At 38.9% G+C, this 12,732-nt stretch overlaps 1 protein-coding gene across 2 annotated transcripts; it reads left to right on the top strand.

The window, feature by feature from the left end:
• Positions 1-437: 437 nt before the first annotated feature.
• On the top strand, positions 438-12,136 carry LOC145769600 (uncharacterized). 2 transcript variants are annotated; one of them, XM_082581264.1, is made up of 6 exons: positions 438-916; positions 2,423-2,878; positions 3,743-3,930; positions 4,282-4,429; positions 6,108-6,236; positions 12,021-12,136. In XM_082581264.1, the coding sequence occupies exons 3-6, from the start codon at positions 3,754-3,756 to the stop codon at positions 12,059-12,061; spliced, it is 495 nt and encodes a 164-aa protein (XP_082437390.1). In that variant the 5' UTR covers positions 438-916; positions 2,423-2,878; positions 3,743-3,753; the 3' UTR covers positions 12,062-12,136. The 2 variants fall into 2 exon arrangements, with proteins under 2 accessions (XP_082437390.1, XP_082437391.1); XM_082581265.1 differs by lacking the exon at positions 438-916 and having other exon boundaries at positions 2,148-2,878.
• The last annotated feature ends 596 nt before the right edge of the window (positions 12,137-12,732 follow it).

Here is a 12,732-nt window from a genome sequence, read left to right as displayed (position 1 = left end):
ATGTACCTTGTGACGTCACCGCGAACAGAATCACAGCTTGATGCGCGCGAGACCTCGCAAACGGGTATCAAACAAAAGCGGCCTTAGCGAGACGAGGGCAACAAAATTTGGATTTTTTTTTGCTAAAACGCATGTTGTACACAATGACATCACGCTGAAACAAAAAACTCGCAAAAAGTGAATTTGGGTTTCCCCGCCCTTTAAGAAAAAAATTGAAGATCACTAATTTTGAACAAAAACACTAATTCGCAAATTTAGCTACAGTTTTTCAAGTTTAAGTTAGCCGCAGCTAGTTTTTTTAGTACCGTAAACCGGGGCTACTTTGAACGCCAGGGTAACTTTGAACATTTTTTTTTATTTTGTTTGTTCATTGCATGTTTACCTAAAAACATATCTTCGCTTATTTTATTCTTCTGTTTAGCAGTCAATTTGTAAATAGTGTCTGGAAAACTATTTTTGAAAACCCTTTCTGTTCGAAAAAACAGAAGATTGCTGCTTGGAGACTATTCTGCTTTCAACCTGGATTTTCAGGGAAATAATCAGTTTTGGCAAGGAAAGACTACCGGTACTTTACTTTTAGTGGTTTTAACGCTTTTGGGCAAGACCTTCTTATCAATTGCAGGGTAAGTCATAAGCAAGTTATATCAATATGCACATCGATTTTTTTTGTAGTAGTTTTGGAAAGCTAGGGTCATATGCTAGATGGGGTTACTTTGAACACTGTTCATACTGTGATTTGAATCAAAATGGCGATACCAGTAGCCTACCGGTACCGACACAGCTCGCAGAGTGTCAGATGCAGTTCTTGGAGTGCTCAGAATGATGAGAGGTGTGGATGAGGACAGACCAAAGAAGAGAAGAATATCAATGTCATTCCAGGGAAAAAGCATCACATGTGATGAGATAGCAGAAGCAGGTGAGCACCAGAGCACATACCGGTAACCATTCTTTTATTTCTAGAACCCTGTTTTTTTTTTAGTTTTGTTGCAAAAGGTTAAATAACTCAATTTTATGTACCAGTACTGGAGTGCAACCTAATTTGTACCATGAAAAGATTGAGAGAAAAAATAGCAAAAAGCCGAAGTCGCTAATCGATCAATTCGTACCATGAAAAGATCGAGAGCCGAAGTCGCTAATCGGAGTTTCCGAAACATTTTAAAGTTAGAGTTAAGCGGAAACTCCGATCCGTGTGCTATTTTGGCTTTTTTTAACTTCTTTTTTTCGATTTTTTCAGGGTACGAGTTGATGTTACGAATTGACTGTACGAATTGTTCATGGTACGAATTATGTTGCATCCCCAGTACTGGTATTGGTGTTTAAAATATTTCGGCTATGAAAGCACATCATTAACAACTTCAGTACTATTTGCAAAAAGCTACGATTTCGTTACACTGCTGTTCTCAATAAATATTTTTGCAGGCACATCTAAAAGTGCAACTGCAGTTAGGGGAAACCTGTGTAATTTGATATCATGTGTAATTTGGACCACCCACGTTTTTTCGTTTCACTCTCCTTCAAATCTGTTTTTTACTGGACAGCTGCAACCACCACATGACCTTACGTCATCACTAGCAACGACTAGTTTCTGAACAATGGCGTTAGGCCGCAGTTCAGCATTTTCAGTTTTCAGGTAGACTGATGTAATTTTCTGCGATCATGCCGTAAGAAATTGTGAAGAGGATGTAACATTTTTTTCAAAAAGAAATGTGAGGATTTGTCACCCAATGAATTGGCCACCTAGCTGTGTAAAAGTTTTTTTTGATTTTCATCTTAAAAGGTAAAGCAAAAATAATAATCTATGTGACATGTGTGTAATTTGAACCACCAGGGGTTCAAATTACACAGGAACTTTTACAATGAAGTGCAATGTTATTGAAAGTTTTATCACTAACCTTTGTGCTAGGAAACTACTATTAGGTGACAAAACACGATACTTGTGTTAAAATGTCTACTCGAGCTGAAAGAAAAGCCAAAGGAAAATATCGCAAATGAACAGAAGAGGTGATGAAACCTACTCTTTCTGATGTTTCAAATTAGTGCCCTCTTGTGTCAACTCTTTCACACTTTTTACTACCCAAATCACTCCTTGCCAATGTTTCATAGGAACTTTCAACTTAGGAAATTGCTAAGATAGAATACTTACTTCTTTACTGCAAAATATGCTTTCACCTAATAGAAACAAATACTGGTTCAAATTACACATGGGTGAGGTTCATTTTACACAGAGCATGTGTAATTTGGACCAGGGTACGATTTTTTTTTAATTTTCCTTGTGGCCATTATGTACAATTTCGTCCAATAATTTTTTTCATGTGTGTAGCCTACCTTATGTCTTCAAGTTGTTAACATGTCAATTTCAAAAAAAAGGTTATGTTGTAAAGGAGTTATAGCAAATGCTACTTAAGGGGTTCAAATTACACAGGTTTCCCCTACCGGTGCGGACGGTGAAGATGAATCGGAAAGCGATGAGTCGTATGAGGACGAAAGCATAGAAGATGGTGCTTCATCAGAGGATACGGTTTCTGATGGTGATATTGAAGAAAATGAAGCAGAAGGATCTAACAAAAAAGATATTGCTACTGGAGAGTACATAACTGTTGAATACGAAGAGCAACAGTTTCCCGGTAAAGTGACAAGTGTTGAGAGCGAAGGAGCGGTGGTATCGACATTGACAAAGTGCAATCGAAACGGATGAAGATGGCCCCAAATAAAAAGCTTCATATGTGGCGGGCTGTTGGATTTCAGCTCGAGCATCAATGCTCATGTCATTCCCAGTGAAGGATTATGAATAACGCTGCCGAAAAGATTTGATATTCGCTGGGAATACGCTTTTTGCTGAAGCGTAGGCCACAAAAAAAGCAGAATTGCAAAAGTACCGGTAGGCTATTACATTTTAAATATTTATTGTGGTGTTTGTTACATTATTCTTTCAGTTTGGCACAACTTGTGGGATTATATAGGCTGGTTGTTGAACAAACAAAAAAATCAATTTGGTAGGCTACCATTTTTAAAAGTCTCTGGTTTTATTCGATTACATCTCAAAAATAAAAGTTAATTTCTGACGACATCGGTAGTATTTGTGTAAATGTAGGCTGAACGTTATCTGCTGTTCTGTCGTGTTGTTTGCTACATTGTTGCCTTCCTAAAAACAAACTGCTTTTCACCCCACAGTCTGCAGTCCTGAAGAAAACGGCTGATTCGGATAAGGCGGATATAAAGAATTATCTGCTTCTGTAAAAATTTCTTTGTTGTTTGTTAGTTATTGCTGATTTTTCTGTCCTCTTTTCTGAAAAGTTTAAAGTATCTTCGTCCATTTTAAATATATATCCTAATTGTCATGTGTGGCACCTTGAAAAAAGATTCGCCCCTGGATCTAGTCTCCCTTCCTATTGTCATCTCCCGAGTGACTGACCAAACTTGGTATGGGATTGGAACCCATGATTGTCCTCATAACGGTTGACGGTTGTGTTGCAAAAGTAAGAACAGTGCTTTTTATTGGAAAGCAAGCTTTAGCCAACCAGACAATAGACATTGTGGTTAAGGTTATCAATATTGGCTTACAACCACAAATCTAAGCCCAACTACTAATAGATAATACGTTTACAGACTCACGTTTACAACTCACTGTAAATACGTTTACAACTCAGTAGTACGTAGATAATACGTTTACAACTCACTGTAACAGGATTTGCGTTTGCTTACTTTAGAAAAGTGTTCACTTATCTTCAAACAATTCTGACAGAGCATTGTCAAATGAACAAACGGCTCTGTGAAATCGAAAGTATGCTGAAAGAGAAGGGAGGAATTATCCCAGATAAATTCCAAGAATTGGCTTCGATTCCTGAGGATGTTCCTCTTCCTGCTACAACCATAGTGGAATTAAAAATCGTAAACAGCCTGCTGGAGAATGAGGAGAACTATCAGATTGTGGTTAGTGAACACGATATGTTCTTACTGCGCATTACTTATCTAAAGTCACCCACATTTTTGGTAATGCATGAGTTTTATGTGTGGGGCTTTAGTTCTTCTATGTAGCCTAAAACTTGAATGAATGAATTCTAAAACATTTAATGTCTGCCTCAACAGCAACAGGCTAATTGCACAATTCAGCGCACATAACCACATGGTACACAAACTACACATCATTATACAAAAAAATTCATGCTATTGTATGCTGGTAGCCTGGTAGGCTACGCACTGCGACTGTTTTATGGGGCTGCTTTCTATACTGTTTAAATGATCTCGGCGTATGCATTTCAATATCCATCTGTTCTATTACAGTTCAAACTTACAAATCGATTGATGCCTCATGTGCTTTTAAACGAAATCGCGAGCTTCGTCTCGCGGACCAGGAAGGGGAAAAACAAAACTAGTGAAGAGAAAAAGTTTTCCTTTGATTCTATGCAGAACTTGAAGAAGGTGGTCATAGGTGAGTAGTTTGTTCAAGTTTTGCGTCTCCAGCACAACTTTGGATATAACGTATAAGTTTTGCAGCATCTGAAGTTTACTTTTTTTTGTAATCTCTTTTTGTCAATTTGCTGTTTACTATCCCTGATTAATGCTTCAGTCTGGATCCAGTTGAAAAACGTCTGTTGTTTACTCGTGTGCAATAAAAGAAAATCTACCTGGTCGATTTTGCAGGGAAGGGTGGCCTTCCTTGCGAAAGGTCGGGGAAGGCCAACCTTTCCGGGTTCCTCAACTATGCTTATGGTGATGTCCTCGCTTTTATTTTCATTACAGCTCTCTTGATGATCGTGCTACGCACATAAACCAGACTGTAGAGCAACGGTTCTTAACCTTTTCCAACCCGTTACCCACTTAAGCATGCTTGGCATCTTAAATCTATTGTCATAAATCACACAACCTTGTCCATGGCGATTGGTATCAGAGAATGATTGCCCTGCAGTTCAAGACGTTTACGTCAGAACAAAAGTAGCACAGATAGGCAACCTTCGACAGGAACACGTTAGTTCGCCCCGTTAGTTCAGTGGTTACGCGCCTCTGCTCAAGATCATACGGCGCTGGTTCTACTCTGGCACCTAGTGATTGGAATAATTCCCCGGAAACAACACTTCAACAATCGGAAAACGTCACTCTGCCAATCTCGGTAACCGGCCCTGCGTCAAGAGCCTCTACAGTCTACAAGTATGCGAAACTACCAGGAATGACCTATCAAGGTTTTGTCAGTCCGAGGAGAAAGATTCAAAACCAAACCAAGCATGTGGTTCTGCATCTTCTCATGAAGGTTTCCAAACAGCAACATAAAATTAATTTCATTTGTACCAATTTTATTATTCTCTGGCAATCAATTGAATGGAATAGCCAAACCCAACAATCATTAATTTTGATTAAAACCTGGCAGCAATTTGCCCTGTCCTGCTCATTACCCTCCGGAAGACCTCAAATTTCCCCAGATTAACCGTATCTGTCACTGCTTCCTTTTGGCGGCAAGAGTTACTGGCCGAGACCATCAGGTCTACGTCTCTCTTACTGCTAATTACTCCGTCAGCTTATATCAAATAACAACGGGAAAAAGTATGCCGTTGGTCAAAAGCCTTATCTATCACTTCAATCAATTTATTTCGCAAAATATATTCGTGATTGTGTATTTTAGGTAAAAAAGGTGATAAAGACTCGGTTTTTGACCTATTTTCGCCATTTCTTGGTCAAATTTCTCAGTTCACATTTCATTTTGAAAGTCCTCTTGCATACAACACAGAATTTCATCAATTTTGTTTTTCCGTTTCTGTACAAACAGTAAACTGTCAATCAAGCTATTGAATATCAGGAAATTTCTTGCATTTTATAACTGGCTGTGACAAAAGGTTTATTGTGAACTTCACAATTATCCGATACCAACATAATCGGGATTAAAAGTTGGGGCAAGAAAAAAAAGTAAAAGTCAAGAAATCTCAGGTTTCTAGCGTCGCTGCTTCTATGTGAAATTGCTAAATTAGCAGAGGGCGAGACCATAAGGTCTACGCCAGTAACAGATACGGTTAAGTAATTACCCACAGGTTAAGAACCGCTGGCCACTGCTATAGATGCTTGTGTAAAAATAAAAATCGATGTGAATTTATTTGTTTATAAAACTGCTTTACTTATAGGTGTTGTCCAGAGCCATACGAAATCAAGCACTCTACAGGAAATCGACCACAAACTGGGCGACTGGTTTAAGGCATGGGAAGACCGCGATGGGGCCCGGCTTAAACGTCTTGTTAAGAAAAGCACTACGGGTATGTTCATTTGTTCTCTCCGTCACTGATCTTCATTTGTGATGATATTACTTTCGGATTAGGAGTAAAGGCAGCTGATATGGTTTCAGAACTGGTTTTATTTCTCACGGTGCTAGGCAGAAGATACCGAAAAAGGTACAATGGCTAGTACCCTCGTCCTGTAAGGACACTGCCCACACAAAAGACAACTGCAAACCACTGTGCTATCTTATTGCAAAGAAAATTATGGTCGTAAACAATTAATTGACTTAAATTTTCGTTCATAAACAGTCACGTGCATTATTGCATATTAGCAACGTTAAGCGTACTTCATAGTAGCTTACCCAAAGGTTTGCTAGGAGTTTAGTTTTAATGCCTTGATAATATAAACTATAGTATCTAATAAACTCACTGTTATTTTAACTCCAGCGTCAGTTATGATCATAATCGATTACTGCGATTTTTAAGCTGTAAAGCTTCGCAAAGCAGCTGTGATCACACCCTTAGGAATTGAACCTTGCTTCAGTGCTTCTCACTATAACTAGTAACTACACCTATCAACACTATTACTGAACAAAAGCGTTATGCAGTAGCAAGCAACTCCAGAACTACAACAACGCAATTCTGAAAGCTCTGTTGACAAGAAAGAGAAAGCAAATTATACTTCTCAGGGTTATGCCGTCATAAACACTAGAAATATGCAGGAGCATTCCATCTCTACGCTGCTCGCTTCAGTTAAGCTCAAACAAGACAAATCGTTACTATTCTCTCAATAAGGGCAATAAAAGCATTTCTATTTACTAAACCAGCGATTAGTCTATCACTGGAGCAGAACTTCAAGAAATATTTGAAGATCTATCAAACGATAACAATAATAATTTGTACTGGTTAGAAAAGACAAGCGGCATTAACACGATTAACGAATTTTATTAATGTTAGAGGTTAATAGAACATGACGGTATACCCATTCCCCAACCCATCATATGCGAATTACAGAATTAGAACATACTGAGGAATGTGAGAATGTATTAAAATAATGCTTGTTATTTAGTCTGGGAGCCTACGACAGAAGATTTCACCCCATAAGGTACAAAAGGTTTGACCCCTTGAAGTTACTGGGGTCAACCATGTCACTCACAAAAAGTATGGAAGATTGACCGCACCGGGTGGATCTGGACCCTAGAGCCCCCTAAAAAGCCCAAAAAGGGGGTTAATTTCACCCCATAAGGTACATGGACCAAACTTGGTGAAAACGAAGTTCTATGTCAGGACATCACAAAAATATCAAATCTAACAATATTTTCGAGTGGAAAGGTGATGTAAGACTCCCCCCAAAGTGACCCCCCAGAGGGTTAATTTCACCCCATAAGGTACATGGACCAAAGTTGGTCAAAACGAAGTCTTATGTCAGGACATCACAAAAATATCAAATCTAACAATATTTTCGGGTGGAAAGGTGATGTAAGATGCCTTCAAAGTGACTTCCCTTAATGTGACCCCCTCGGAAGGTTTATTCCACCCCATAAGGTACATGGACCAAACTTGGTCAAAATGAAGTCTTATGTCAGGACATCACAAAAATATCAAATCTAACAATATTTTCGGGTGGAAAGGTGGTGTAAGATGACTTCAAAGTGACTTTCCTTAATGTGACCCCCTCGGAAGGTGTATTTCACCCCATAAAGTACATGGACCAAACTTGGTCAAAACGAAGTCTTATGTCAGGACATCACAAAAATATCAAATCTAACAATATTTTCGGGTGGAAAGGTGATGTAAGATGTCATCAAAGTGACCCCCAGAGGGTTTATTTCACCATAGAGTACATGGACCAAACGTGGTCAAAACGAAGTCTTCTAGGGCACCACAAAATATCAAATCTAACAATACTCTCAGTTGGAAAGGTGATAAAAGACCTACCCAAAAGTGAATCTCCTCCTATAGTTTAATTTACTTCATCCCTTTCTCGAACCAACCTTGGTGTAACGAAAGTGCTATGCCAGGACAGTACGAATGGATTAAATTTAAAAATATTTTTATATAGGTTTTGATGAAATACATTCACAAGCTGTCCCATGATGCATGAAATGGAACTATAGCCTACTTTACAAAAAGTTTTTGTATAAATCATATTAAGTCAATCGAAAAAAGGCAACAGGACATGACAATACATGGCTTTGTAACACCAAAAACAGAAAGTACACAAGAAGCATATAGGCTGCAGTAGCCAGAAAATTGATCCAAGATCTTGATACCACCACTAAATGTGGACTTAATCGAACAGCTGACTATCCAAATCAAAACGTTTCGAAATGAATCATTTGGAACGTTAATTTAGGCAGTAATGAACATTTTCCAGCTGCTACAATAAATAACCTAATAAACCCAATGCAGTAAATTTTTATTTAATGCCATTTGCTTCATGTCTCCAATCAGTTATCGTAACTGTTCATTCATAAACAGAGATTGTTCGTGTAAATGTAAACGGTCGTTTCTTTATTCTTCATTGTCACTGCTGTCGCTTTCACTTTCTTCATCTTATTCTTCAGATTCATACAATTCTCCTGTTATATACAGAGATAAAGCAAGCTGTCTGCGATGTACCAGCCCCAAGCAATGTGGTTATCCGCACGTCTGACACTGACTGTCTTGTAATTGGCTTAGGTTGCTATGGAACTTTTGATCCTTCATTAAAGATATGGATAGAAGCTGGCTTGCAAAGCAATAACACGCAGCGGTACATCAACATCAACCAGCTGCATAGGCCTACCGCACTTGGAGTGACGATTTGCAAGTGTTTACCTGCATATCATGCCTTTACAGATTCTGATTACACCTCGTCATTTAGCAGGAAAGGGAAAGTGCGGCCGCTGAAATTACTCCAAGGAAACCACGAAGCGCAGGCAGCTTTTAGCCAACTCGGACACGACAAAGAAATTAGTGAAGACACTATCATCGCCATAGAGAACTTTGTGTGTAACATGTACAAAAACAAGAAAATTAATTATGTCAACGAAGTCCGTTTACAAATGTTTTTAGACGGCTACAAACCCAAAAAAGAAAATGAAAGGATATCATGCATACCAGAAGCTACTGTAGATAGTAGTACTCTACCACTTTGTTTACGAGTACTTCTCCAGAAGACAAGGCGCACACATCTCATCACAAGATGGTGGTTATCTTCAACTAGAAGTGAACAAGCAGCAACGTTGCTGCTAGAGTATGGCTGGAAAGAAGAAGGAGGTTCTTATAAAGTGGTGTGGTTTGAAGGTAAAGGTATAAAGCATCTTTAGATGTCTCTGCGTGGAATCTGATCTCATCCAGGAAAGTCAAGAAGAAGGTAAACAGCATTGGATGTCGCTTGGGTTACCCTTTATAAATATAAAACTTTCTCCTGGTCTATCAGTCGTTTACTTTCTTACTGTAAACATTAGCCAATAACTGGCTGTAAAGTTTCGTTTTAGGAACCTATAACCAATAGTTTCTGCAATCTTGAGAAAAATGCCTGGGTGCACTAAATAACAAATAAATGTTGAACTTTTTCCAGTTAATAGTAAGTTGCAATGTTGCATTATTCGAAGAAAAATAGACGTCTGTAAAAGATAATAAAATTACTATTGTATGTTACGCATATCTGTAGTGCATAATAGCAATTGTTTCGTACAGTCTTTATTTCTCTGTATATAACAGGAGAATTGTATGAATCTGAAGAATAAGACGAAGAAAGTAAAAGCGACACCAGTGATTGATTGATTGATTGAATCTTTATCCTCGGACTGGGAAAGCTTCTTGCAGAGCTTAATCCTGGCAGTTTCGCATACTTGTAGAGGCTTTGAATCACTGGCGCAGGCCCGGTCACCGAGATTGACAGAGTGAAGTTTCCGATTGTTGAAGGCTTGTTGTCGGGGAATTATTCCATCCATTAGATGCCGCTGAATGGAGAGCAGCCCTTAACGTGCGTTGCTCAAGCGCACACCCCGAGAGTCGAACCAGCGCCGCTATTGATCTTGAAGCTTCTTCGTTCCAGAAGTGACGCGCTAACCAATTGAGTTACCGTTTACATTTACACAAACAATCTCTGTTTATGAATGAACAGTTACAATAACTGATTGGAGACATGAAGCAAATGGCATTAAACAAAAATTTACTACATTGGGTTTATTGGGTTATTTATTGTAGCAGCTGGAAAATGTTCATTACTGCCTAAATTAACGTTCCAAATGATTCATTTCGAAACGTTTTGATTTGGATAGTCAGTTGTTCGATTAAGTCCACATTTAGTGGTGGTATCAAGATCTTGGATCAATTTTCTGGCTACTGTAGCCTATATGCTTCTTGTGTACTTTCTGTTTTTGGTGTTACAAAGCCATGTATTGTCATGTCCTGTTGCCTTTTTTCGATTGACTTAATATGATTTATACAAAAACTTTTTGTAAAGTAGGCTATAGTTCCATTTCATGCATCATGGGACAGCTTGTGAATGTATTTCATCAAAACCTATATAAAAATATTTTTAAATTTAATCCATTCGTACTATCCTGGCATAGCACTTTCGTTACACCAAGGTTGGTTCGAGAAAGGGATGAAGTAAATTAAACTATAGGAGGAGATTCACTTTTGGGTAGGTCTTTTATCACCTTTCCAACTGAGAGTATTGTTAGATTTGATATTTTGTGGTGCCCTAGAAGACTTCGTTTTGACCACGTTTGGTCCATGTACTCTATGGTGAAATAAACCCTCTGGGGGTCACTTTGATGACATCTTACATCACCTTTCCACCCGAAAATATTGTTAGATTTGATATTTTTGTGATGTCCTGACATAAGACTTCGTTTTGACCAAGTTTGGTCCATGTACTTTATGGGGTGAAATACACCTTCCGAGGGGGTCACATTAAGGAAAGTCACTTTGAAGTCATCTTACACCACCTTTCCACCCGAAAATATTGTTAGATTTGATATTTTTGTGATGTCCTGACATAAGACTTCATTTTGACCAAGTTTGGTCCATGTACCTTATGGGGTGGAATAAACCTTCCGAGGGGGTCACATTAAGGGAAGTCACTTTGAAGGCATCTTACATCACCTTTCCACCCGAAAATATTGTTAGATTTGATATTTTTGTGATGTCCTGACATAAGACTTCATTTTGACCAAGTTTGGTCCATGTACCTTATGGGGTGGAATAAACCTTCCGAGGGGGTCACATTAAGGGAAGTCACTTTGAAGGCATCTTACATCACCTTTCCACCCGAAAATATTGTTAGATTTGATATTTTTGTGATGTCCTGACATAAGACTTCGTTTTGACCAACTTTGGTCCATGTACCTTATGGGGTGAAATTAACCCCCTGGGGGGTCACTTTGGGGGGAGTCTTACATCACCTTTCCACTCGAAAATATTGTTAGATTTGATATTTTTGTGATGTCCTGACATAGAACTTCGTTTTCACCAAGTTTGGTCCATGTACCTTATGGGGTGAAATTAACCCCCTTTTTGGGCTTTTTAGGGGGCTCTAGGGTCCAGATCCACCCGGTGCGGTCAATCTTCCATACTTTTTGTGAGTGACATGGTTGACCCCAGTAACTTCAAGGGGTCAAACCTTTTGTACCTTATGGGGTGAAATCTTCTGTCGTAGGCTCTCGGTCTAATTGTAAAATAACCGTGTGTTACATATGCATATCCATGAGATATGTGGCAATTAGAGTCTGTAATTCTTTCGCGGCACTGTAAACATAATCTAATTTGCACTGTAGGCTACAGTATACTGTATTTTCTTTACATATGTTGCATATTGTTTTATAGGTACTTGCAGGTCCACAACAACGTCTTCTGATGAGGCATGAAGTAGCGCAGTCCACTGTGTTTTTAGACTTTCATGCATGTCTTCTTGCAGTTGTGAATTGTGCAATGTGAATGGGTGGACGGGTGGTGCTTTGCACCATTCGAATAAATGTAATTTTCAACAACTTTACGTTTGTTTACATCATTGACTTAAATTTGCTCAGTATAAGAAGATGGTCATCGTATTGGCATATGGGTCAGGACAGTGTCAACTTGAAATTGCAGGTTAAGTTAATCAACGTTGCTTAACTACAACGATTGGTGCAAAATACATTGAGCCAGTGTTGTACCAACGACGAACTACGATGGCAGTGGAGTTGGGATTACGTAGGCCCACAGATTTTAAAATAAGTTGGCCCAACTGCGACGAATTGTGCAAGATACGTTGGGCCAGCGTAGTTGCCAACGATAAACTACGATTGCAGTGGAGTTGGGATTACGTAGGCCCACAGATTTTAAAATAAGTTGGCCCAACTGCGACGAATGATGCAAGATACGTTGGGCCAGCGTAGTTGCCAACGATGAACTACGTTGGCAGTAGAGTTGGGATAACGTTGGCCCAAAGATTTTAAAACAAGTTGGCCCAACTGCGACAAATGGTGCAAGATACGTTGGGTCAACTTCGACCACAACGTAGTGCCAACGAAGGAGCACTATTTTACCAACTGTCACA

This window comes from Aplidium turbinatum, chromosome 4, assembly GCF_918807975.1.
Source record: "Aplidium turbinatum chromosome 4, kaAplTurb1.1, whole genome shotgun sequence".
NCBI classification, from domain to species: Eukaryota; Metazoa; Chordata; class Ascidiacea; order Aplousobranchia; family Polyclinidae; genus Aplidium; species Aplidium turbinatum.
The sequence above is the reverse complement of the archived record's forward strand: the minus strand, read 5'-3'. Positions and strand labels throughout refer to the sequence as shown.

Excerpts from the sequence above, each read along its gene's own strand:
- LOC145769600 (XM_082581264.1), top strand. The coding sequence starts at position 3,754 with ATGAACAAACGGCTCTGTGAAATCGAAAGTATGCTGAAAGAGAAGGGA. Across the intron at positions 3,931-4,281 it reads AGGAGAACTATCAGATTGTG|TTCAAACTTACAAATCGATT; the intron begins GTTAGTGAACAC and ends GTTCTATTACAG. Across the intron at positions 6,237-12,020 it reads TGTTAAGAAAAGCACTACGG|GTACTTGCAGGTCCACAACA; the intron begins GTATGTTCATTT and ends ATTGTTTTATAG.